The sequence below is a fragment of the Daphnia magna genome, linkage group LG2 (genome assembly GCF_020631705.1).
Source record: "Daphnia magna isolate NIES linkage group LG2, ASM2063170v1.1, whole genome shotgun sequence".
Taxonomy (NCBI): Eukaryota; Metazoa; Arthropoda; class Branchiopoda; order Diplostraca; family Daphniidae; genus Daphnia; species Daphnia magna.
The window spans coordinates 10,738,601-10,764,573 of record NC_059183.1 but is presented as its reverse complement, the minus strand read 5'-3'; the positions used below and the strand labels follow the sequence as shown (position 1 = coordinate 10,764,573).

Here is a 25,973-nt window from a genome sequence, read left to right as displayed (position 1 = left end):
AGATCGCACATAACCGTCCGAATACCAAAAGCCTACAGAGAAAGTGTTGATTCCCCTTCTTCCTATATATAGTCAATTTGCAATTCTTCAACATGCCACGAATGAACATGTCTATGTTTTGTTCTAGTCGGCCAGTGGCCTAGAAAAGATACTCCTCATCATTGTAAAGCGAGTAGGCTACAAATGAATATAGAGAAAGTATCTGTACCGGTATAAACAATTACAAACCAAAGCAGAAGACGGCTGGTTTGGTGAGTTGGAAAGTTTTGGTGGAGTTTACATTGTCATTTAGAATTGAACTGCTACGGTGCAGCTTTCTTTCTTCATTATTACTACTGGTGATGGTCGCTTATATTTCATGAAATTAAATGAATTATGCCTGAGCAGTGCTGCTTTTTCGTGGCAAGACAGCATCAAACCGAACGTCGACTGAATCCCACTGTTTAACTCTGAATTTGTTCATGTCACCTACCGGGCAACATGAAATGTCCATGATCGAATTGGATCAAATAACAGGAGGCAAAGATTTTTGAGATCCGCACTTGCTGATGGATAAGAAAACTAACAAACGGTCGATAAAAACCTGGATTTCTGGCCGAGACGAGCAACTGATTGTAAATCCGACGAAGATTTTGTAATTTGCAAACCTTCAAATAGGGAAGACAATCAATGAAGATGCACGAAATGATCAACAGAAACGTAAAGAGACAAATTTTTCTTATGACTGGAGGCGCTGAGGCGACGCATAATTCGTTCGTTTTTTTTTTGTTTTTTCCGAACATTTCTATGTGAAACTATAGGCGTTCTCGATTGCACGGCTGGATCCCGAGTTTCCTCCGTTATTTTGATGATTTAAAGAGGGTAGCTGCTCCATCGACTCGATGCGTCGACGGACCGATTCTCCTCTCATAATTACCTACGAAAATGAGATTACGTCAACTTCTCGCTTAATAATGATCAGTTAATTTAATCAAAATTGTTTATGTTGAAGGTACCTCTCGAATTAGAGGTGGCGTTGCAACTCTTCTATCCGATAAGTTGCTCAGCCCGTTGCGGGTAGACGAAGATACAGTCATGGCCTATTTAAAAAGCTTGAAGATGGCAATCATTGACAGTGATAGATAGAAAAAGTAAATCACCTGAAAGGCTGATTCCGCTACAACATACTGCGTCAGTGTAACATCAGATGAGCCTCCCGATTCTAGAGGGATCGGGTGCGAACGAAAGTGTTCCAACATGTCGAAAACGGATTGAAACCAAAGGTGTTGTACTCGACATTGCCCCTCACTACTAATAGTAAGACGTAGATGCTGTAACAGAGGTAAAAAAATTATTAGGCAATTGCGGGCGACAGTCTGAATATCAATTGTAATTTTACTTTAGCACGGCCTTGGAAATTGAAAGTTAAAACGAATTCGCCTTTACGGGTTTCACTTTGGCGGACAAGGAAAACCCCATGTCCTACCGCTCCTTCTTGAAGAACTAGCCCGGCCGCATCTGACCGACTCAACGTCCCGTGGAACCAAGGGTAGTGTCTCAATGTACCATACAAATCTAGAACGTAATCTGAATTTAAGTCATTACTTGCACCATTTAGTTCCGTCAGCAACCATTTTGATTGCTTAACATACACAACGATGTAAACAAAATAAACTACCGTGTTCCTGATCAAGTCGACTAGTGCCTAAATCAAGATCCTCAAGACTGGGTGAAACGGGAAGCAGCGAACGAGATCCCCTCAGAGATAGAGTTCGTTGACCAATGAAATCGGTGGTTTGAATTGCACTGACGGACACCGATGAATTTTCATTTGGATTGCCGTTTGACTCGATTTCTCCTCGGTGCACTGTGCCTTCGGTTGATGACCTTAAAGTTGCTCACCAATGCTTCGTTAGGATATTATGTATTTAGTTGATGACGAATTTATCGTTACCCATTAGTTGTGTTTATGCATCGTGCTCCAGATAAGCGTATCGAATGCAACCATTTATGCATGTCATCACTGGATGCAGCTTCAATGACGTACTCGAGATTATTGGCAGCCTAAAAGAGAAATGAAGGTTTTCAAGATTATCTGACAATTCATTTATGCTTCAAAAATTTAAATTTTTGTTTTAACCTTTAGAACAAAAGTGTTTTCCTTATCCGGCATTTCAAGCGCTGTTGTTTCTCTTGCCTCAGTTATCAAGAAACAGAATACTCCACATTTTGGTTGACTGGCTTTAGGTGGAGAGAAAAACTCCAACATATAGCCACCAACGGTTTTCACCAAGCAAAGACGGCAACGTTCCCATTTCGGAGTACCATCAAGGCTTTCACTGGTCAAGTAGTTGACCGTACCTTCAAACAAGGATTCTACCACCAACTTTGACATGCGAATTTTGCCACGTAAGAAAAGGCCAGAATGCTCAGGCTTAGATGAGGAAGGAGTATGACTAGCGACTGCTGAGCCTGAGAGTTCAACTTCATCTGAATGTTGCTTGTGGAACAATCCTTTTCCTTTCCGAAAACCTTTCAAAGAAAAGCGTCTGAAGAATGGCTTTGGCCCTGTCTGTCTAGGTTTGACAGAAGGGTAAGAAGTAGAAGAAATATCTCTTTCGGTATCCGAATAATCACTACAGTCTTGCACAGTTCTCGGAACACTGCCTGGTCTCAAATTGGAAGCAGAACTTGGGAAATGTGTGATCCCATTGCTTTTCCCATATTTGACAAAGTCACATGAATTCACCACTATGCCAGATAACTTTTTTAGTTCCACATCATAGCTTCGAACAAAGAGGTCCACAAAGCGTTGAGCACAATCTTGGTAAAGGGATATCAGAGCAGAATCTGCAATCAGTTGAGCTTCACTGCTGAAATGAGCATGAATGTGTCGCGCTAGTTCAAATGCAGCTGACCTAGCCCTGAGATAACGTAACGGGGCACTATTATTAAACAGCTAATTATGACATATTTTGATAGGAACTTACTGCCTCTCGCAGATTTCACTCCAGACAGCTACATCTCGGGCATCGGCTGTGATCGCCTGGACGGCCATTTCGTTTTTCTTGTTTGTAGTCGTTTCCTGCAGAATTTGTGAACCTTAACGTATAAGCAGTACCTTCCCTACGAACTTAACTTCACAATAATTTAAGTTTTTAACAACGTTGTGATAATACATTGCAAAACGAAAATAATCTGTCGATCGATGCTGAGTTACGTATCGATCAACTTTCATGTCAGTCCGATAAAGAAGCGGATTTCCTTTTCCATAGTAGAAACTTCTTGTGGGTGGAGCCTAGTGCACGTCAATGGACATTTCAACCGAGGAGGGCATAGCGAAAGAGAAACAAACTCTTTCTCACTACGATATAAAAATTTTAATCCCGATACTTAACATTAATAAAAGATTTTTTTTCCAATATCCGTATAAATTCGCTATCAATTTTTAAATCTTTAAATTCTCCGCTCTGCGTTATAGAGCGTAACAGTAATGCACTTTTAGTACAAACAAAGATTATTATTACACTCAAGAAAAGTTTGAGTACGACGCCATGCCAAAAACATTTTGCACTAAAAACTAGCATACTATATGTCCTAGAAAAATATTTGTAACAATAAAAAAAATATGGAGAACACAAACTGGTGCTGATGATCGTATTTTGCGGATTAAGTAGAACAAAAATGTAATTCGCAACTATATGCAACTAACAATTCAATAAAAAAATGTTTTTTCTTCTTAATTCGGTGTTTTGTGATCGTCGGCAATTGGAATTTGACATTTTTTTTATCGATTTCCGCCCATTATTTCTTTCTTTGAAGTAGTAAAAATGAACGAGAGACTTATGAATCTCGTACAATTGAATCACAATCAAACTATCGCAGAACAATAACCTCGTACACTTAGTCTTAAAGTTGCAAACCCCTAAAATCTCAATGAAAGGTGAATGCATTAAGACGGTGGCTAACTGATCGTCTTTTTTTAGCCGATAATGCAGTGAACCTAACCGAACCATGGCTTAAAAATATAAAGAAATTGGGCTGTAAAAGCAATTAAGTGATGCTGGTTGAAATGTTAATGAACAAATTGTATTACACTGACGGTGTATATGCTGACAAGTGCTCGGTGATGGGGAAGATGATTGTTCGATACAACAAAAAATGGGCGGCGAACCGAAAGGAATGCCAGCCAAATATAGCGAAATATAATGTATAGGCAAGAGCATAAAGTGAAATTAGCACGAATCGTATACACACAGATAAAAACACAACATGGGCAAAAGATGGCCGATAAAACCAACAGAGAGATGGATAGGGACCGTGACTATAGCGTCCAGGAGGGAAAATCGAAATCGAATACAGTGTATAGCCTATTATGTACAGGTTAGAAAACAATGCCTTCGTATGTCAACTGTTTTGGGAAAGAGTCACATCATCATGCCCGAATTGAGCTCTTTTAAGTAGGTTAGCAAAGAGATTTAGGAGCCTAATTATTTTGCAATACGACAACGAGAACAATCTGCGTCAGTCAAATCAAACAAACACACACACACACACATAACGAAATTGGAGCTTGTCTTCTTCGCTGACGATGTCACAATATCCATCCCTAAACCTAATCGTGAATCCACATGTGGGAAAAGCTAATCACCGCAAAACATGAACTAGAAATTCGAAATGTTAAACTCAGTCTTTTCTTTTTTTGTTTTTTGTTGGTTTTGTTTTTCAACGATCGCTATGGAAAAGAGAAGCGATAGAGCTCACCGGCCAATGTTTAATAAGAATCGAATAGTTCAAGACATACATACACATGCACCAGTTACGTAAACAGATTAAACGATAACGATAATACAATATCAAGAAGTGAATGGTCTATACATGGTCAGCAGAAGAAAAAAAAAAAGAGAAATGCGGGAGTGCTTTTGGTAAGTGCCTTCTACTCGGAATTGGAAGAGGGCGAAGTTTCCTGAAGGTCTACCACATCGCCAGACGTCACTTGTTGCATGGCCGATGCCAAAATGGACGAGTCGACCTCACCGAGAAGCTGTGAAGTCACCATGGGCGCGGCCGTCACCTTTCGCCCGTCGCCCGTTAGCCACATGGTGGTACGAGATTGATTTATGTCAAATACCTGGAGAATGTGTTGCTGCGTCCCGTTCGGCCCTAGCGCTAGGACGGGGGTGACGGCCAATCCTCCAACGTTCATTCCCCCGGTTGCTGTCCCAGCTGTTGATGTTGTCGACACCAAGGCTCCATCATCTCCTCCATTAGAATCTGATTTCGGTAGGGACGATATTAAAGGTCCCAAAACCTGATCAATAACAATGAGCAAATATCGCGATTAAAAATAAACACCACGCTTAAATGATGGCAACGCCAACGGACTGTGGAGCGTTCACGGACGCAATCCAACCCCTTTGCTCCTGGGATGTTCTACACGGGCATCACGTTTCCCCCTCGAATTCCCAACAATGGAAGACAAATGACCCAACCTATTGACGTTTTCGCATTGAAATCGGGAGGGTTCGAAAACGCACGGAAAAGGGATGAATAGAACAATAAATCAAATTCATGGCCAATTCGAGAACAAAAATACACCAAGATGTATTTGCAACGATGTAACAAAGGGGCAGCACAAAAGGAAAAGATATCGAATTCTCGAGGAAAAAAACAAAAAAAAAAAAAAACACAAACATTCCAAAATAAGAATAGAAAAAAACAAAAGAAAACAAAACAAACAAGGGAGGAAATGAACCCAGAATTAAATTAAACCTTCGAATTATAGGACTGACGCCGAGGGGGAGTGCCATTAGCATCACATAAATAATAAATACGGTCATTGTCTTCAAATGTTTTCTGAACAAGGAGACAATTCAAAGGGTAACGTTGAAAGGAACAAGTACTCTATGGCCACTATTACGATCCATAATTACTATACAGAACACTGACGATCGAATGTTTACACTTTTTATTATGAAGTATTTTAAGACAACGCGACGTAGGCTGCGTACGTAGACCTCCATAAGTGAAGAACTAGCCTTTAGGAAAGCTATTCTTTTCAGGGGGTTGGGGGGGGGGGGTTAGAAACACGGATGTAAAGCTCTCCTTTTTTAAGTCACACTTTCATGACTTAACGACTGCAAATCGTTGTAACAAAGAAACAAAACAAAAAAAAAAAAAACGCTTTACCACTCACACGGACAGGAGACTTACAATTGCATGTTCTACAATCATTTCAAATATTGCATGTTTTGTTTTTTTTTGTTTCTTTCTTCTTCTTCGTTTATGGATAAATAAGTTATGGCCTACGGCGAATCGGCTTGTTCGCGAAAGATTGCATTAGCTTTGCTGTGACTTGCTTGACTGTTTCCCCGCGTTGATGTGACTAGACTAGTATAACCTTGGTCGTTGTGGTCGCCAAGCTGTGACTGATTTACCACAGGGCGTCGAAGCCCAATTAACACAAATTAAATAAACAGACAACAAAACACAAAAACAAAAAAAACAAAAAAACACATAAATATACGATACAAACAGACCAGTTTGAACACACGTGCAAAAAAGAAAAAGGAAAAAAAAAATGAAAAATGTGAGACAAATATTGAATCAAATTCACATTGGGAAATCGTACGCATTCAACCAATTTTCGGTGTGTCCTTCGTTTAGAATATTATTACTATTTTTGTTTGGGTTTTGTTTGATTTTGTTTCATTAGATGAAACAAAACGACAAATGCTCCCGGGCGATCAAAGCTGTTCAGGAATCGTCGTGTTTTACCAAAAGACGTGGCGGCTCACGGCGCCCCTGCGCCCCATAAAAAGAAAATTCAAAATAAAAATGACATACACACAAGCACAAAAAAAAAAAAAAAAAAAGAATAAAACATCAATAAATAAATAATAGTAACAAAAAAAAAAAATAATAATAATAAATAAATAACATGCTGGTATCATTCCTTTTCACTGGTGGCCATAAAAAGAAATCGCAAGAAACGACAAAAGGATGGGGGGGGCGGGGGTATAAGATTTTCGATTCTGCTGCAATCAGTATACCTGAACAGAAGCATCTGATTGACCCATCTGTGCGATGTTGGCAACCATAGCCTGATACATGGCGGGAACGGTGATCATTCCTGAGACACTGACCGGATACGCTACGAAAATACAAGACGTAAATAAAATTTCATTAGCACTGAAAGGAGCACAAACAAGAATGAAAATTTCTCATGTGAATGCAGTTCGTACTTTGGCCATCTTCACCCGTGAGAAGGATGTGGTGCTGGCCTTCTTGGCCGATGGTGGATTCGGTCACGGCCGACAAGTCGACAGTGGTGACTGTCGTGCCGTCGGCGGAATTGGTGAGCGTCGTCACGCCATCTGAAGACGTGACACCCGTGATCTGCGAAGTGGGGACGAACTGCCAAATCATCGGTTTCGAGTTCATGAGGTGATGGTTGCGGTCATTCTGATGCTGTTGCTGCTGATCGTGGTTGGCACCATCGTCGTCGTCGCACTGGTTAACGGTGGACACTCCCTGGGTGGCAACCACTTGGGCCGTTGTTCCGTCCGGTAGCGTGATGATCGGATTGTTGGGATCCACCTGGAAGAATGAATTAGTGAATGAATGAGGATCGACCTGCATGAAATAATCGAATGGAAGTGTCAGTGAGTTTCGTGTCAAATCTATTAACGCTTGGCAAAGTTTCGTTATAGAAATGATGATAAAAGTCGAGAAACCAACCAATCAACAAGGCCAATCGCACTTGCCTATGTTCTGTATCTAACAATAAGAACAAGTTCAAACTGATAAATGATAGAGCGACCCAAGTCGCCATGCCACAACCAAACGGCCAGATAAACGTCATAATCATACTGATGGTAAACTGGAAACATAAAAGAGAACATAATCAGCATTGCCACTAATGCATGAACATAACAAGAAACAAACGTGAGAGTGATAAAAAAACAACAACAGAAGAAAAATAAATAAATAAATAAATAAATAAAGAAAGAAAGAAGGAAAGAAAAGAATAAAAAATAAATCAAATAATAATAACTATAAGAGAGTAAATATAATAAATACCCACACGGAATGATACTAACTAATACACAACGCGGAAATTCGGAAGCAACCGAAGAAATAACGTAGAATAATCAACTGGGCAATTATCGGTATGCGATGGGATCTTTATAATGAAACCAACCTGTATGATGGACACTGTCCCGTCAGGATTGCTGATCGTTTGAACGACAGTCGGTGCGTACTGGGCACTGGGTGCCGAATTCGTCTGCACCAACTGCTGCACAGATTGCTGCTGCTGCTGTTGCTGTTGCTGTTGTTGTTGTTGTTGTTGCTGCTGCTGCTGCTGATGTTGAGCTGGCTGAGACGATGGTGGTGGAGCTGGTGGATGTTGTTGCTGGTGTTGCTGTTGCTCTTGCTGCTGTTGTGGTTGAGCAACAACATCAGCGCTCCGTTCGGCTTGTTGTTCAGCTTCCGATTCGGTTTTTATCACTTTTGCAGGGCGACTAGTTTCCTCCGTTGCATCTTCAGAGAAGGCGGGCAGCAGGTCTTCCCGTCCGTGGTACTTGTAGCAATTGATGACAATTTGCCGCAACGCGTGCGTCCACGACACCTGTGCCGATGCAGGAGAGACAGCAGAATGAATCAGTTTCAACACGTGGAAAATGCGCATAAAAGGAATGATCCTACTCTTTGCTTATCGTCTTCGGGGCGAGCATCCATTCGAACATTGGCCCAAGGTACTTCTCCTGGCCACCAAGGTGGTCGAGTGGATTCTTTGCCCCATCCAGGTTTTCCTCGACCTAGAACGATATGTTCCTTAGCCGAACGTTGACTTCTAGAAACTTAAAAAAAAAAAAAAACCAAACCAAACCAAACCAAAACACTTACCGGTGGAAAACTTGAGCATCAGCGGAATAAACGCTCGCAATTGGGCTTGCGTCATTTTTTCGACTGGTGTAGGGATTCCGTCGATGACTAGCGGAGGTAATTCATAGAGAGACGGATCGTCTAGAGCTGGTGGTGGAGCGTGATGCGCCAAAGCCGTTTCCAGATCCTGCACGTAGGAATTAAATTCACATATTATATGACAAAGCGATCACACACACACTCACACACACACTCACACACACACGCAAAGGAGAAGGGAGAAATGACCGTGTCAACCGGATGACTTACCTGAAGAACGGTGGATTTCACATTTTTAACAACATCTTCTAAAGGTTTGGCGCCAAAGACGCGAAAATTGTTCTGCGGTTTGCCCGGTGTAGCGATCAAGACGATGGCTTGTTGTCCGACTCGAGTTGCATATTCGTCAATCGTCTGGCGGAGTTTACGTAAAAGCCTCGTCTGTTGCCTCCGACGTATGGATGGATTCGTTTCAAACGAGTGGGGTCGCTTCCTCTTTTTGGACGAGTTTATGGCTGCAGCCGCTGCCATACCAACAGGACCTAACGTTCAGAAAAACAATAGAATTATCGTACAAATCCAAAGGTCACATCGAAAATATATTTAAACAAAAAAATGGGTTACCAGCGGCTGCGAGCTGGGCGGTTATGTCATCGCCGAGCGTCGTATTGGACATGAGATCTGATCCGTCATCGTCGTCATCGTCGTCGAAATCCATGGAATCTGAATCATCTGAAGCGGCATCGGCACCTTGCTCGTCGTCAGAATGATCGGCAATATCGTCTTCAATGCGTCCACCAGAACAAGCCTCGACGGCGGCGTCTGTTCCGTCAACATCGGCGACACTACTGCTACCATTTCCGGCCTCCGAGCCGGCCATGACGGCCAGGCTTCCGCCGTTACTGCTCGTCATTTTCACCACCATCTAGGCGGTTCAATTGGCTATGTCCAGTATGCTGTCGATGACACACACGGACGTCTAGGTGATGCAGAAGGAAGATGATGGACGACGAAATCACTCGGTGAAACTAAAGGCAATACACAAAAACAAAAACAGAACAAATCTAAATCAAACCGGAGTCGACGATCCAAACAAAGATTTCGGTTTTGTCTATACAAAATAAATGTCTATTGTGTTGCAATGGCGCTGGATTAAAACAACGACGAAGATGATCATCTATTTGGCCAGTGAGGACGAGCTCCGGCTCAAACGCATTGACTGTCAACACGGAGCAAGGAAAACAAACAATCTCCCAACTTAGAACTGAATGTACATCGACGAGGTGGAATTTTTTTCCTTTTTTTTTTTGGTCGACAGATCTCTTCCTCCGTCCCCTCCTCCCCCTCCTTCACCAATAAAAAAAAACAAAAAAAAAAACAATTATTTAAAGGATAACGTAAGTAGCCCTGTAAAACATTTCTCCTCCCCGAAAAATGATGACAAAACGTATGGAAAAGTGGAAGGACGACCCCTTTACCCACCCTCACAACGAACCAACCCGCACCCGTCAGTGTAGGAGGAAAATATCAATACGGTCGCCTTGGAAACGCGTAAGTATACAATGGCGCAACCCAAACACTCCTGCTTTCCATTGGCGGCCTTTCTCCCTCCCCATTTACCACCCCACCCTTGCACGGATCGGGCAAAGAAGAAGAAGAAAAAAAAAAAATTGCCTTTTTAAAGGGACAAGGACCCTGCAGCAATCATATGATTCCTGATGGAAATGCTGGCTGAGGACTACCACCCAGCCCCAGGCAAATCGTTCAAGAGCTTAAAGGGAGGGCGCTGTCAGAAGTTGGGCTTGGCGCGGAGCGTACTCGTGACGTGCCCGGGACGGGGTCCCTCGTTGGATCGATAAACACGACGCTACGTCCTTTTTTTTCTTCCTCCCTCTCGCTGGTTGACTGGCGTATTGAACGCACCGATGCGATCATCGAACGAAGGATTGTACGAAACAAACGACGAACGATAACAAGTGACGAGGAACGAAAAAAAAAAAAAAAAAAACCCTGGCGGACTTTCCTACCTTATACGCCGTAAGACTTACATGTTTCACTGAATGCGATTGAAATAAGTGAGTGGCCCTGCTCGGCAGCAAAGTCCAATGAATCTTAACGTTTGACATAATGAAAACTTGTTATTATTTTTTTTTTTTTGGGTTTTGTTTTGTTTGTTTCTCTTTGGGAGGGCAGGGTAAACTAACGAAACACGTGCGACAAAGAGAGCGAAATGACACCGAAAAGACGAAGCAGATGAAGCAAAGAGGAGGAAACCTGTAATCGAATAGAGTTGACGGCGCAAACGACACGGCTTTTGTCCAAGCGCAATTCGGTCCACTACGTCTGCGTCCGCCGCCACCGAACTCGCACCTGCGTGAGTCTCGCAACGACGCCAGTGAGACTGCGTTGGTTTCACCAACTCCCTCCTCCTCTCTTACTTTCCCTCACCCCCACGTCGAAGAGATTCTCTACTGTCCGGCTATCGATGCAACCAACCAACCAACCAACCAACCAACCAACCAACCAACCAACTAACAGCAGCTCCCTCCCACTCACCCTTTTTCCACCCTCTCCCTCCCTGTTCCCCAAAGAAACGAAAAAAACAAAACAACACAAAATAGGAAAAAAAAAAACTTTCTTGAACATAGTATAGTCTAGGCCAGATTAAACGGGGCGAGATGGCGTTAGGGTATACACTTGCGCACTAGAGGGAAAGAAAATAAAAAAAAGCGCGCACGAACCCACGACTGGGACCCGCGGTGAAAATCTTGGCCAATGTGCTGTTTGTTAGCGCAAGAGGTGGTCGAGTTTGATTGCACATCTTTTACCTTCGCTAACGGTGTGATGAATTTTCATCGGCGGTATTTGAACTTAACAAGAAGCTATCGAACAAACCTCTGACACTCGTCGTACCCTGGTAAACATGAAACTCGGCGAAACTCCTTTCCGACTAGTACGTTATTCCATCACTCTCTCTCTTCCCTCTTTCTTTTCGTTCCCTCTTTAATTCTATCACCCGCTTCCACCTCTCATTCGGCAGCAGTGAACGGGCCTCGATCGATCGCCGAGCATCCAACCCCTCCCTCCAACGGCCATCTTTGCTATTCACGGTCCGGGCTTCGATAGAGTCCTATCGTCCTCTCAAACAAGGGCTTTCCAAGCGTTCTTCACCCCACTTCTTTATAACATTCGCTGGAGGGCCAAATTACGCGACAGGCAATTTTCGCTTTCATCCCTCGTTTAGAAAAATGTTAAATTTAAACAGGCAACTTTTGTAATTATAAAAAAAACGTTTAGTATGACCAGTTCTATTTGATCAACGACGAAATCCTATGTTCCCGTGAAAGCTTTACACAAGTAAAGTTCCTTTTCACAGAGTTCTTTTGATGGAGAGACTCGATTTTTTTAAATTTACGTACATCGTTCATCTGCTTGAACCAGATGAAGAGAGTCGTCAGCCCGACATGGGGTACGTGCATACCCTTTCAAAATATTTGTCAGGCACTTCATTTCACGCATCATTTGATTTATTCACGAAATACTGATATAGACACAAACACCATTTACCGTATTTAATCATTTAAAATTAGAAGGCTTGATTTTGTTGACGATGATGTAATGTTTAAAAGGGCAAGACGTTTACGGCATACGTGTAAGAAATTTAGAGGCGGCCGAATGCGTTTATATATAGAAACAGAGCCGATACAGAAATAGCAAGCAAGTTGCCAGATGTGTTCGGTTGTACTTGTGTGAACAAATGGTGCACACAAAAAGGATGGATGGCTTTCTAGTGATGCCGCCTTCATCCAATGATTGTTCGACTTGTCAAACTTCAATTTACTAATTCCCCTACTCATGATAAAGAAATGCAATAGTTTGAGGAGCAAGATTTCAAATTTCAACTGATTTGGCGCTAACATTCAAAGGTCCCCAACAATCAGAACTTATCACCCTCTGGCAAATGGCCGCCATTCTTCTTTCACTGAGCTTGCGCACTATCGAGCACTGCAGACGAAAACGAACACCCATTATCCGATTCAACTATACACTCTGATTCACAACTGATGTTCTTGAATACATTATCTATTTATATTTCATCGATGATGAACTTTTCTTACCGGTTTTAGAGGTAGTTCCAAGCTGGAATCACGATTCATCGAGAAGAGCACTTTTAATGAGTTCAGTAGGAAGACAAGTTGTCCTGCCACCTGGTGATTTTATTTCATACTACGAATTCAATACTCGGGGCATTTGAATTCGCCGTTTGGATTTCGTCCCTCTATCAGCCGTTGAGAATTGAAATTTACACCCACAATTCCATTTTTTTTTCGTTCTTAACTACCAGATCAGTGCCATTAAAAAAATATTAAAGCAATTAAAACAATTAAAATCTAGTTTCAGTTAGTCTGATTCGTATTTATTTTCAGCTGACTAGAGTGTATTTGAAAATGTTCACATCCGATAACGAGTTAGGTGACTCGAGCATGAGTATTAACGAACCTAGATTACCAAGGCCCTTCCTAATTAATCGGGTAAATTAAAACATATAGATAATTTCTATAACACATAAAGCCTATTTCTGGTTTTTCTTTTTGAACTTTTAGGGTTTGGAAATTCCACCCCAAGTGTCTGAACCATCATTGTACTCCGGAGATGTATTAACCAATTTTAAAGAATCCTTCCAACCACGAGCTACCGTTGCTCAAACCTCACCTGTCAAAAGTCCAGGTTTTATTCCTCAACTGACTCCACTTTCAGTTCTAAAAAAGACTACAAGGTAAAATTCAACAAATATTATCAAAACTTGAATGCATTTTCTATTACAATTCTACAGCTGGGCAAAAAATACATCACCATGTGGTTGTAAAACACCACCGCTAAATGCCACTGGTATTGTCATGTCTCCATCCATTGACCCAGAAATCAAAGAACTCATTCAAGATCAGAATAGGCAGCTCAATCTCCTCCAGAAACAAGTTAAACAGCTTCTTCAATATCAAGAAAGACTACAAGACCAATTAGGTGATAAACAAAGAGCTAATGGAGCCACCCAAACATCATCATATTTTGATGTTCAAAGTCCCAAGTGTCATCCATCTGCCAGATTTTTCCCCCAATCCAATAGTGGTTCTCCTACTGCACGCCAACAACAGGATCGTACAGAGATAACATTAACTTTCAGAGATCTCCAACTTGAAACTATTGTAGAACAACCACCAAGTCCTCAGCCTTCCTTTGTGGTAAATATGCAAGACTATCAAGAATCTGTATCAGACCAGTTGGATGAAAGTACTGAATCATGTGAGAATGTTATGGAACATGTTCAAAAGCTATTGGCACAAGCCAACATAAGTAATGGCAGAAAACCTCTGATGGAAAAAGCTCCGGAAATGAATGTTGAGAATAAGACACCAGAAAGGCATGTGTTTCACGACATGTTCCCGGAAAATCCTACTCGCAAAGTAACGATGCAGCGAGTACAAGAACTTGGAATCAGTTTCATCAATCCATTTGCATTGAAGTGATAGATTATTCTGAAATTTTTAAATTGGTGTTGTGCTAAAGTTGTTTTGTCTTGTCATTTTAGTACTCCACGTAACCCAGTATATTATCCTCGTTCGAACGCCAAAAGCTATGCCTGGGATGCACGTAAGGAAACGGATCAAAGTGTGGAAATGGAGCGTTTGGCAGAGAAATATCTTGGACAATCGAAGCCCGTTGAAAACAAGACATTAGATTATACATTTAAGACTTCAAAATCAGTAGAAATGAGTATGTCGTCCCAGCAATATCTCGAACGTTATGGTCTTCACGAATACGCAGAATCTTCCTCTCGATAGTAATCGCGTCGTTCTTCCTTTCCTAAAGATTATCACATCATATGTGTATCAATATTTGCCGTCGGATCAGTATATATATGTATTTTTTAAAATTTAAAGAGCCCAGGTATTTGACTATGTATTGCTGTTATCATCTATGTATGTACTAACCCTTTAAATATGTACAGTCAATTAAGGTTCTACAAATCATTTTTATCACACAGAGAAACTTTCTCCACAGCCACATGTTCCCTTGATGTTGGGGTTATTGAATACAAATTCTGATGAAAGTTCATTTTCAACATAATCCATTACTGTTCCTAGAAGATGAAGTTGCGCTTTGATGTCAACAAAAATACGAACTCCTAAGAGTGCAATAACATATAATGTTTGTTTTCCTTGTTTGTGAGAAGCTTAATATTACCATCTTGAAGTACTTCTTCATCAAATTTGTCTTTTTGTGCTGCAAAATCTAAAGTGTAACTAAAGCCATTGCAACCCCGCTGCTTCACACCTATCCTTAAACCAACCTGGATAAAATTTAAGAAAAACAAATAAAATGTGTATCTAACAGCATAAAATGAAAACTCACATGATCATCTTTGCCTTCAGTAAGTTGTTTCACTCGATTCAATGCACTAGGAGTCTGTGTATAACGTCACCCAAAACAGAGGCCCAAACATACGATTTACGTAGTTAGTACCATTTTAAATGCATTACCAATTATATACACATGGAACAGTGGAATATTACGTCCAACACTTCATCCTTGAAAGCATACTTACAAGAACAAGGGCAGCACGGGTTGGAAACGGTTTTCTTGCTTTAATTGCGCGTACTGTAGCGGACGCTGCAACACGGGCTGCCATTTCAGAAGTTTACAAAATAATCGTCAAGTTTTAAGAACCATTGCATAACAATCTTACATAAACCAAGGCCAGAGTCATGGATCATCAACAGGGCCAGGATAAAATGCGGACGCGGACCGCGGACTGCGGACAGGAGAAACTGCGGACTTTCACCTGCGGACTGGCCCAAAATTTTTTGACAGATTTTTCGTGGACTTAGGGATAAAATGCGGACCGTTTCGTACATGGAGCGATTGAAAGTGCGGACCGGACAGGATAAACTGCGGACTGGTATCTGCGGACTCCATGAGTCCATGCCCATATCTGATATTAAATTTCAAACTAAAAATAGTATTTAAAAGTCAACATATGCATTATTCAAAATATGAAAGTAAAGGACAGTTTATATAACATGGTTACTTCTTAACTAGGTAAATTCTTGGCACAACAATTCAAATAAAACATGTAATAAACTTAAAAGGATTTGGGGTATCCAAGGGGTTTTTAAAAACTCCTGAAAGGCATAATGCTGTTCTTTTGGAAGACATTTCTTGTGGTACCATTCTTTGCAAAGTTTGGTACCACATTGCCGCCTTCTGAAGGACGATTTAAGTGCGCTACGGTGGTCTAATTCAAATTCTTAGTTGTGCATAAAAGAAAATAAAATATAATGGATTTGGCCTATAGGAAAAAAATAAATAAAATTGTCAGCTGCTAAGAGCTGTGCGCATTTTTATTTTTATTCATTGGAATTGTTGCATGCATACATATTTTTAAAAAGCAAGAGTTATCGAACAACAGCCAATGCATGACAAAAATTAGGTTGATCTGTTTTGACTAGAGTAAATTCAATGCCTGTAAAAACAAGTCAAATTTTGCTGCTAAATATATTATAAAATTTTAATGTTAAATACTATTATGAAATGAAGACTTTACTTGCCAATTTTCTGCCTTACCAACGCATAGACATGTCTATATGGAATGCTGTATCCCCGTATAATACGCGGACTGCGGACAGCTACCCTGTGGAGAAACTGCGGACTGCTGTCAAAAATTTTGGGCCAGTCCGCAGGTGAAAGTCCGCATTTTATCCTGGCCCTTGATAAAACGCTCACCCCCGCCTGAGCTAGCTCACTGCTGCGTTTTAAATTTCCACAGTGCTTTGAAATTGTTACTTTTTGTCTTCGTGTTTGGCGAAGATGACATCCTGCATCTGAGATCTAAATAGCTACTTAAAAAAATAGGTAAAACTGCGAAACGACTCTTTTTTCCGTATTTTCGTAAGTAGCTCTAGCCATTAAAAGGTTTCCCCACCTAGGTTTTCCTCGTTCTCGCCTTCAATTTTTCTGTGCTGTTTAATTTGATTTGTCTTTTACAACAAAAACTTAGTATGAGGGTAAAAATGAAGACAACACGAGTAGAAGTGAGCTAGCTTTGGCGGGGGTGAGCGAGCTCAGGCGGGGGTGAGCGCGTAAACGGTACGGTACCCCTAGCGGCTGAAGGGTGCATTTAATGTTTTTGCGTCTGCTGGGCTTTTTTAAATAGCTCACCCCCGCCTGAGCTAGCTCACTGAATTTCCACGATTCTTGGTTTATGGTCTGATTTGATCTCTGGTTGGAGACGGTCGACAAGTGGTCGGTCTCGAGCATCTTGTGTAAACTGAGTTCGTGGAAATTTCCCTGCTACTCGGTGAAGGTGTAAGTTGAAAGGAGCGAATAAATTGTGACTACAGGTAATCTAGCAGACCTAATTATAAGAGAGTTACCAACCAGGGGGTTGAGTAACCCTCCTAGGATGTCTTCTCAGCCCTTGCCCCCAGTCTTCATAAGACGAACTGACGGAAAAACATTTAAGATTATGAAATCCCAAGAAATAGGCCAAATCACAAGCGAACTAGAGAACAAACTAGGTTTATTTGCATCGAGAATCAGTATAGCACCAGGAGGAGATCTTTTCATCCGGCCAAGCACCCTAGATCAGCAACAAGACCTGCTCAAGACAACAGAAGTCTTAGATGGAATCAAAATATCATGCTCTCTTCCCAGATCGCATGGGACAAGCAAGGTTAAGAAGTAATCCACGGAGTCCCTCTGGGAGACACAGATGAGGAAATCCTGAAGGACCTTGGTAGTGACTACCAGATAAACTACGTTAGAAGGATCACGAGAGGAACTGAAAGAACACCAACTCCAACAGTCATACTGGAATTCAAAACAGAACGGCCTCCGACCAATATAGCCTTCAATTACATGCACTTCAAATGCCACCCATATGTCCCACACCCAATGAGATGCACTAATTGTAATCGGTTCGGACACACAAAAAACGTCTGCAAAGATAAACAGAGGTGCAAGGAATGCAGCCTCTGCCATGCAGAAGGGGAGACCTGCGACAAACCAAGATGCATAAACTGCAAAGGAGAACACCCGTCAGACTCAGTAACCTACCCCATCTTCGCCAAGCTAAAGCAAACATCAAAAATTGCCATAGATAAAGGAATAAGCCTTCACGAGGCCCGCACGCTACTGTCGTATAGTGAAGTGTTAAAAAAGAACGAACACACACAGCCAAGGCCAGACACGGAGATCGAAATCCTCAAAAGCCAAGTGACTGCTATGCAAACGGAGATCAGGGGCCTTAAAACCGAGCTGGGCAAAATTAAAAATCTGGAAAGAACCGTAGCAAGCCTCGAAAAGTCGATAGAAATATCCCAACAAAGCCAAGATCGACTAGAGAAAAAATTCGACATAATGAGCCACAAGCTAGAACAATTTATCATCCGACTCGGAATTAACATTGACAGCACGGAGCCTACTAGGAGCAGTGACTCGGAAAGCGAGATGGAAGAAAAACCCATCGATGAAACCCCAGTACTGTTGCAAGTACTACCCTCTATTGTTGCATTTTATAAATATTAATGTTTCCCCTTCTGTATAATTTGTATTACCACCCCTAGATGACTGGTCGATCTGGAGTCGACCATAAGTCTGTCTGAAAATTGGAGAGGGGAGTCGGGTTTTGGCCCGATGTCCGACAGGACGTTAAGAGGTGGCTTTGCTTGTAGCTGGCTATCCTCGCGTAAGTCCTTAAGAAGGAGCCTTGTGTAAACTGGCTACCCTTCGTGTATTCTGTTGTAAATAGTAATTAAATATTATTTTGTATGAATGTTTGTTGTAAGCTTTGTGTCTGAGCTTGTGTAAATAAAGAAACTGCAACATTATGTGTCAGAAGAGGGATGAAGACCATCGAACGGCTTTTCAAAAGTCGTCTTCATCGGAACCCTTTGCCTGCCTCGTGTGGAAGTACGCCGCCATTTTGGATGTCCTTTCCCATGCGAGCTGTCAGACGCGTATCACGACACGCCGTGGGTTCTTTGTACGTGTGGGCGGACGTAGGCAGCCAACGCTTACACCGAGATGCCGGCTGTAAGGATCGAGAATTTGCTGCCTTCCGTGAAGTGGATGAATCCAAAGAGGATCGAGTTATGCGATTGCCCCTGCCAATTCCATAAGCGAATACCCTCCTTCACCACTCTCGTGTTCTTCACCTAGCCGCCCTGGTAACTTGAAAAGTTAATAATGAGGGAGCTTTTGGCCACAAAGGAACGCTGCGAGGTCAACTGGCCATCATTACGTTAATTCTCTTTCCTAATTTTCTTAATGGTCTGATTTTGAAGTTTCCATATTGTGTGTTTTGCATCACTCGTGAAACTTCAAGTCAGGAAGGGCCGATTGTTGCAAGTACTACCCTCTATTGTTGCATTTTATAACTATTAATGTTTCCCCTTCTGTATAATTTGTATTACCACCCCTAGATGACTGGTCGATCTGGAGTCGACCATAAGTCTGTCTGAAAATTGGAGAGGGGAGTCGGGTTTTGGCCCGATGTCCGACAGGACGTTAAGAGGTGGCTTTGCTTGTAGCTGGCTATCCTCGCGTAAGTCCTTAAGAAGGAGCCTTGTGTAAACTGGCTACCCTTCGTGTATTCTGTTGTAAATAGTAATTAAATATTATTTTGTATGAATGTTTGTTGTAAGCTTTGTGTCTGAGCTTGTGTAAATAAAGAAACTGCAACAGTACTAACTAGGAGCATAATACCAGTAAGAACGCAGCCAGCAACATCCCATATTCAGGCAAGACGCACGTACGCCAGTTCGCAGAGCACTGGCCGAATTCCCAAAAAACAAAAAAGCAACAGTTCCACCAACAACAAAAAATGATAAAAATCATCCAGTTCAATGCCCGCAGCCTCACCAGGACAACACTCACCCAATTCAAGGCACACATGCACCAACACAAACCTCACATTGCTACACTATCCGAAACCTTCTGGAAAGACTCATTCGAAGTAAAATTCAAAGACTACTACGTCATAAAGAAAAACAGACAAGGGCAAGTCGGAGGAGGAGTAGCTATACTAGTCCATAAATCCGTTCAGCACATAACTATAGCACTGCCGCATCTTTCCACAATCGAAGCAACAGCAATCTCTATATTCGTTGATGGGAACCGCACAGGAAGGGAGTTGATGATAATTTCACTGTATATACCTGATGGATCCAAGTGCAACGAAGAAGATCTGGATATCCTCGCTAACGCCAGCGACAACACGATACTGAGTGGGGATTTCAACGCCCACCACGAAAGATGGCAAGGGGGATGCCGACATCCGAACAGAAGTGGGAGTCTAGTAGCCGGGCTGTTGGACAGACTGGACCACCTCACCCTAGCGACACCAAAGGATCTAGGAACCAGGCAATGCTATAATTCTTTCACCACTTCCACCATTGACCTCACCATCATGCCCCCGTACTTAGCTGCTACGCCGAAAATAACAAGAGGACCCGATCTAGGGAGCGACCACTTCCCAATTCACATCGAAATAGGAGTTCAAGCAACCAAAACAGGCAACCGTGTTCCCAGATGGATACTAAAAGATGCGGACTGGATAACCTGGAACACGCAAATAAGTGGCCGCATCAACAATAGTGAATTTTACTCATCTCAAGATTCTGAAGTTAAATACCTTATCCTTCGAGAAGCTATGATACAGAGCGCACAGCACAGTAACATCAGAATGTCGAAACCGAATCAACAAATAAGTGCACACTCCACCAATCTGTGGTGGAACGAGAAATGCAAGGCAGCCGTAGCTAAGGCCAGAAGAGCAAAAAACGCTTGCGATCCCAAGAAAGGGGGTATATGCTGTGTCACAAACAAAACCATCTGGAGGCGCCTGGATAATGAAAAGAAAAGGATCATTAAAGAAGAAAAAGAAAATACATTCAACATCTTCATTAATAACCTGAACCCTAGATGCTCAACCACGAAAACCTGGGCGTTTGTCAAAAGCATGGTCGCGAAGGCTACTCCACCGGACTACAACTCCTCACCTATAAAAAACCCGGATAACAACGAACTCGTTACTACACAAAAGAGAAGGCCGAAATTTTCGCAAAACAGTACAACTACCAGAAAGAAAACTTACCCGACAACCAGCATTACGAACAACTCATCAACGTTAGGACCAACTCGCAAGTACCAAATGCCCTAAATTCCCCCATTCTCGAAAAAGAATTAGAATACGGACTGAAAAACCTAAAAAGCAATGCAATGGGGAAGGACAAAATCCACAACCTCATGATCAGAAACCTCTCGCCGAGCAACCGCAGGCACGTTCTCCATCTCATGAATCACATGCTCCGAAATAAATACGTTCCAGCAGACTGGAAACAAGCAACAATAATTCCAATCATCAAACCAGGCAAACCAACAGATCAACCAGAATCCTACAGGCCTATCTCGCTTACCTCATGCCTCGGCAAAGTGATGGAAAGGATAATAAACCAAAGACTATCCTGGTACTTGGAAAACAAAAGATGCCGATTAAGAAACCAATCAGGATTCCGGAAAGGGAGAAGCACCATCGATAATATCCTTAGTCTCGAACAATACATACGCGAGGGTTTCAACAAAAAGCGCCCGCAAAATACATATGCGATCTTCCTCGACGTGGCCAAGGCCTTCGACACTACGTGGATTCAAGGGCTATTAGTCAAACTCAGCCTGCATGGAATCGAGGGAGAAATCCTGGGGTGGCTAAAAAATCTCCTAGAAGGAAGAACATACTGCGTAAGAATTGGTGATACACACTCGGAGAACTACCCCCTAAAAATAGGAGTTCCACAGGGATCACCGCTGAGCCCCCTACTATTCTCAGTCATGATGGACGACTTTCCTAAATTCGATGCAGGACAAACTTTCCTCTTCGCGGACGATGTTGAATTCCACATATCAGCATCAGACGGAGAGGAAGCGGAAAGATTACTGACCCCATATATGGAAAAAATCCAACACTGGAGTCGGAAATGGCGAATCAAATTCTCGGCCCCCAAGTCTAGCCTGATAAACTTCACGAGGCAAAGAAGACAACAAGTGGAGCCGATGATATTCCTAGACGGTGTGCGCATACCCAACACTAAAGAAGTTAAATACCTTGGAGTCACGTTCGACCAAGGCCTCAGGTGGGAAAACCAGACGGAAATCGCAATTAAAAAAGCACTGGAACTCAAGAACATTTTCAAGATCCTCACCTACTCAAAACACGGCCCAGGCATTGAGTCACTACGTACCCTCTACATAGCCCTTATGAGAAGCAAGCTAGAATACGGACTAATAGTCTACGGCGCATCCAGCAAATCAAGACAACAAAAGCTAGAAAGAATCCAGAATAGCATCCTGAGGACGATACTAGGGGCACCAGCAACAACACCAATCAAGGACATGCAATGCGAGCTAGCTCTGGAATCCATAGAAACCAGAAGAATAACCTTGGCCGGCAGATACCACATAAGAATCGAGAAAACGAAAGGGCCGACCAGCTTGCCGTGAAGGAATCCTTAAATCTCGTCGCCACCAAGGAAATTTGCAACCTGCTTTCAACAGGGGAGCAAGAAGCAATCCTACGGGAACACCTGAAGAAAAAGACTATGAATGAACTGAGACATGGCAACGACAAGATAAATATTCACCTGAGATCCAGAACTGGCATGCTCAAATGGCACATACACAAATCCAGGCAGGTAACGAGAACCCTGTTCAGGTTGCGATCAGGACACAATAGACTGGCAGCAAACTTGGCTCGATTCCAAAGTGAAGTAGATCAAGCCTGTCCCTACTGCGGGGAAAATGAAACCACAGCCCATGCCATACTTCACTGTCCAGCCACTGAGCTGGAGAGAGTAGAGCTGAGTAAAATTCTCACTAAAGAAAAACTGCAGCACAACCTAGAAAACGTACTAGGACTAAACTTCAACTTACCAACAAACACCCAACACGAAATTAGCAATGCCTTGGTAAGATACATCAAAGAATCTGGACTGATCCTGCGTATATGAAAAAAAAAAAAACAAAGCCAGAACCCAAACATGCCACGCGCCTGAAAACAGTAAACAAAAACAAAAATCAAAATCCTGCGGGATTTAATTTTTTGAGATCAAACTTTTTTCCGAAAAAAAGTCCGCCCTGATAACGTATGCGAGTTGCTGCGCTTTTTCCCTTAAAAAAAAACAAGTCGTAAACTAATAACTCCCGCAGGCTACCGCCAAAATGAATGAAAATTACATCATAGACTCAACTTTTTACGCTGAATCTAAATATGCAGTCAGAATCAGCCTCATATGTACACACTTATGTGTAATAAACGGCAAAAGATATTTTACTTCCACGTGCTCTGCGGCTGGCGTTTTTACCCCTATTCGTACCTTATAAGCCAAAGAAAGTTGCTCAATTTTCAATATGTTTTTGTCCTTTATATTTTCTATCTTTTTCACTAATTAAAACTATTTTTGATTAGCTATTTACCCCTAAATTTAAATAAAACAAGCTTCTTGGCGGCTCTTTGGCGCAGATTTGGCGCGAGCTGTACCAGATCGACAAAACGAAACGCTTAACTACATTTTCAGGTTTTATATTTTATTGATTCTGCTCCCATATGTCGCTTTACGCAAGCTTTTTTACCGTTAACTGTATGCTAATCTTGTATAATGCCCAAGTGACTCGATGTGACAACTAAGATTTAATTACAAACTTCTGTTTATTAAAAAAAACGCAAATGCACACATTCTTAGGTTGACAATATTATTGAGCAATTAATCCTTCAGCTTCATCCTCTTGCATTTCATCCTCCTCCTCTTCCATTTCATCCTCCTCCTCTTCCATTTCATCATCATCCTCTTGTATTTCATCATCATCCTCTTTATCGTCTAGAAATTGTGGAACTTCTTCCGCTACTACATCTTTCCTGTAAAATTTTGCGTAACTTAATGCAACTTCTCGGAGGTCTTCTAATCGCCTAATTTCCTGAGCCTTTAGAAATATGTGAGCAAGCAGGATCTCATCACTGGAAAGTTTGTGTTTTAGCTCATTTATTTCAATGGTTAATGAGTTGATGCTACAACCAACAGAAGTGATGAATTGTGACATTTCCAGGAACGAAAGCTCAATTTGTTCCTTGTTTCTATTCCGCTTATGCCAACAGTCGACCAGTTTAAATTTTTCCTTATACGGCCCTATCGTAATATTTAAACTAATAAATTATTCTTTACTGAAGATACATGATTTGTACTTAGGCTAGCTGGTTTCCAAGGGAAAATCCCTTCTTCAAAATGTTCTATGGTAATGAGTTTAAGAGGAGTTTCTTCAAGATCTTGACCTTCTTCAAAATGTTCTATGGTAATGAGTTCAAGAGGAGTTTCTTCAAGATCTTGATTCGCAAATTCGGCGGTTTTGGGGCTGAAGCGTATAAGGTCCCTTGCTTCCTCCTCAACTTCGTTCTCCATTTACACCCCTCTGGTTAAAACGGTGGTAATTATGACAGAAGTGAAATATTTAAATAACGTAAAACAAACCTGCTACGGCAGACACTCTGTTTTTTACATTTATCCACTCGTAATGTAACCATTCTAACTCATCTTGTAGTGTGGAAATATCGGTTGTAGTCTTCCGCTTTGATCCACTCTCTGATTATGAAGTAGATGAGGAAACATAATTAAGAATTAAGAATGATATATATTTTATTTACAGTATGCATACTGTATTCGAAAGCTTCTTTTATCAGTTCCTCTTGAATGGATGAGAAATCTTCCTCGGTCAACTGGTTTGCATCCAACAACATTTGGAAACGAGCTGTGTAGAATTTCAGTCCAGCAACAGCCTAAAAATTAAAGCCGATATCACCTTTAACAGATTTTTGTTACACACATCTCCTCAACTACCTTGAACATTCTAATTGTTATTATTCGTGGTATGTTCCACTCTTTTCTTTCATTGATATAGAAGCCTGCACAAGTGAAAAAGTCAATCCAGTCTAAAGATTCAAATTCTATTAATATTAAGTAAAAAATGAAATATAACCCATTATGCAACATAACTTCCTTCGCTCATGCATTTGATTGAATTTTGGAATGGTCCATAAATCGAAAAAACGCGTTCTGTTTCTTCCCCTAACAACATACATGCGCCTTCCTTCCAGTGCCAAAATATAGAACCTACAAAAAATTAAGTGAAAAAAAATAAATGAAAGTTTTCATGCTATTGAATTAATTCAGTTACTTGACAATACCAGCCGTGCGCTTGACCATGCACATACGACAAAAACGGACTCATATTTTCCGTCAGATACTTGTATTTTGGCAAAAGGAGTTCTATATTTCTCGCAAAATCCCAATATTGACAAATGACGTCGTTGATCAAGAACTTTGCATTAAAATCCCTGCATTTAATATGCGCTGCAAAAGTATCTCTAAATGTTTCTCCCTCGCGCATTTCGACAGCAGTGTGAACAACGTCGTGACCACAAGAAGCCATAACAATTCCTGTTGCTTCCAATTTCTTGTATTTGGTCGAAACTTCTCTGGCGGCAAGAAACTGAGAATTTCCACATTTACTGCTTATTGTGTTTTTTCCGGGAGAAGTTTATCACCAAACCAAGCTTTGCCTTTCTTCCTGAAATTCGATAATAAAAATGTTATCTTTTTATCCAGTGAAAAGTTTTTACTTAAAAGTACAACTCACTTTTTATCCGTATACCTCCTTACGCATTTGTGACACCCGTCACAATGCAAACCAAGCGGGCACGGTTTACCAAATTTATCGGTACAGGCTCTTCAAATACATGCCTTCTGGATCCGGTAAACAATCCAAGTCTTCATTACCTGTCACACAATTAGATGATTAATTAGGGAAAATAAAAAAGGATGGATTATGTGCACTAATAACCAGCTGAGCTGCTGCTCTTTGTGTTGTATTGTGGTTGGGTTTTATGAGAACTTTGTTGGGCTTGCTGTTTGAGTTGCCGTTCTTGGTTGTTGGTCACTGACTTCTCAGTTAACTCCTTTGCA

General features: G+C 41.6%; 4 protein-coding genes, 1 long non-coding RNA gene and 1 pseudogene across 16 annotated transcripts; 1 reads left to right on the top strand and 5 right to left on the bottom strand.

Annotated features, from left to right (window-relative positions):
• Positions 1–619: 619 nt before the first annotated feature.
• LOC123470227 (SH2B adapter protein 2-like) lies at positions 620–3,230 on the bottom strand. Its single transcript, XM_045170276.1, has 8 exons — positions 2,970–3,230; positions 2,120–2,903; positions 1,934–2,043; positions 1,658–1,866; positions 1,379–1,566; positions 1,140–1,310; positions 996–1,079; positions 620–916 (listed from the first exon to the last, which is right to left on the bottom strand). Exons 1-8 carry the CDS (start codon positions 3,035–3,037, stop codon positions 785–787), a joined length of 1,746 nt encoding a protein of 581 aa, XP_045026211.1. The 5' UTR covers positions 3,038–3,230; the 3' UTR covers positions 620–784.
• Positions 3,231–4,046: 816 nt separating this feature from the next.
• Positions 4,047–13,119, bottom strand: LOC116917064 (DNA-binding protein P3A2). 11 transcript variants are annotated; one of them, XM_045170272.1, is made up of 10 exons: positions 13,026–13,118; positions 9,532–9,935; positions 9,178–9,449; positions 8,890–9,055; positions 8,689–8,801; positions 8,183–8,611; positions 7,224–7,614; positions 7,032–7,132; positions 5,111–5,290; positions 4,047–5,053 (listed from the first exon to the last, which is right to left on the bottom strand). In XM_045170272.1, exons 2-10 carry the CDS (start codon positions 9,830–9,832, stop codon positions 4,916–4,918), a joined length of 2,091 nt encoding a protein of 696 aa, XP_045026207.1. In that variant the 5' UTR covers positions 9,833–9,935; positions 13,026–13,118; the 3' UTR covers positions 4,047–4,915. The 11 variants fall into 11 exon arrangements, 10 of the variants coding, with proteins under 10 accessions (XP_045026207.1, XP_045026208.1, XP_045026201.1 ...); XM_045170273.1 differs by having other exon boundaries at positions 7,224–7,578; XR_006643870.1 differs by having other exon boundaries at positions 4,911–5,053; positions 5,111–5,253.
• Positions 13,120–13,165: 46 nt separating this feature from the next.
• On the top strand, positions 13,166–15,021 carry LOC123470229. Its single transcript, XM_045170278.1, has 4 exons — positions 13,166–13,439; positions 13,512–13,684; positions 13,742–14,428; positions 14,495–15,021. Exons 1-4 carry the CDS (start codon positions 13,356–13,358, stop codon positions 14,745–14,747), a joined length of 1,197 nt encoding a protein of 398 aa, XP_045026213.1. The 5' UTR covers positions 13,166–13,355; the 3' UTR covers positions 14,748–15,021.
• Positions 14,853–15,911, bottom strand: LOC116917067 (iron-sulfur cluster assembly 1 homolog, mitochondrial). The gene is made up of 5 exons (XM_045170279.1): positions 15,653–15,911; positions 15,512–15,588; positions 15,319–15,372; positions 15,151–15,256; positions 14,853–15,091 (listed from the first exon to the last, which is right to left on the bottom strand). Exons 1-5 carry the CDS (start codon positions 15,894–15,896, stop codon positions 14,943–14,945), a joined length of 630 nt encoding a protein of 209 aa, XP_045026214.1. The 5' UTR covers positions 15,897–15,911; the 3' UTR covers positions 14,853–14,942.
• A 6,525-nt stretch (positions 15,912–22,436) lies between these two features.
• LOC123469767 lies at positions 22,437–23,000 on the bottom strand. 2 transcript variants are annotated; one of them, XR_006643117.1, is made up of 3 exons: positions 22,894–23,000; positions 22,605–22,820; positions 22,437–22,547 (listed from the first exon to the last, which is right to left on the bottom strand). It is a non-coding gene; the product is annotated as an uncharacterized LOC123469767 (long non-coding RNA). The 2 variants fall into 2 exon arrangements; XR_006643118.1 differs by having other exon boundaries at positions 22,605–22,805; positions 22,894–22,979.
• Positions 23,001–24,301: 1,301 nt separating this feature from the next.
• On the bottom strand, positions 24,302–25,542 carry LOC123469913 (annotated as a pseudogene).
• Positions 25,543–25,973: the final 431 nt, after the last annotated feature.

Excerpts from the sequence above, each read along its gene's own strand:
- LOC123470227 (XM_045170276.1), bottom strand. The coding sequence starts at position 3,037 with ATGGCCGTCCAGGCGATCACAGCCGATGCCCGAGATGTAGCTGTCTGG. Across the intron at positions 1,567-1,657 it reads TCGACTTGATCAGGAACACG|ATTACGTTCTAGATTTGTAT; the intron begins GTAGTTTATTTT and ends ACTTAAATTCAG. Across the intron at positions 1,311-1,378 it reads ATTTCCAAGGCCGTGCTAAA|CATCTACGTCTTACTATTAG; the intron begins GTAAAATTACAA and ends CCTCTGTTACAG.
- LOC116917064 (XM_045170266.1), bottom strand. The coding sequence starts at position 9,832 with ATGGTGGTGAAAATGACGAGCAGTAACGGCGGAAGCCTGGCCGTCATG. Across the intron at positions 9,450-9,531 it reads CGCCCAGCTCGCAGCCGCTG|GTCCTGTTGGTATGGCAGCG; the intron begins GTAACCCATTTT and ends TCTGAACGTTAG. Across the intron at positions 5,291-7,031 it reads AATCAGATGCTTCTGTTCAG|GTTTTGGGACCTTTAATATC; the intron begins GTATACTGATTG and ends GTTATTGATCAG.
- LOC123470229 (XM_045170278.1), top strand. The coding sequence starts at position 13,356 with ATGTTCACATCCGATAACGAGTTAGGTGACTCGAGCATGAGTATTAAC. Across the intron at positions 13,440-13,511 it reads GGCCCTTCCTAATTAATCGG|GGTTTGGAAATTCCACCCCA; the intron begins GTAAATTAAAAC and ends TTGAACTTTTAG. Across the intron at positions 13,685-13,741 it reads GTTCTAAAAAAGACTACAAG|CTGGGCAAAAAATACATCAC; the intron begins GTAAAATTCAAC and ends ACAATTCTACAG.
- LOC116917067 (XM_045170279.1), bottom strand. The coding sequence starts at position 15,896 with ATGGGCATGGACTCATGGAGTCCGCAGATACCAGTCCGCAGTTTATCC. Across the intron at positions 15,257-15,318 it reads CTGAAGGCAAAGATGATCAT|GTTGGTTTAAGGATAGGTGT; the intron begins GTGAGTTTTCAT and ends AATTTTATCCAG. Across the intron at positions 15,092-15,150 it reads TGAAGAAGTACTTCAAGATG|GAGTTCGTATTTTTGTTGAC; the intron begins GTAATATTAAGC and ends TTGCACTCTTAG.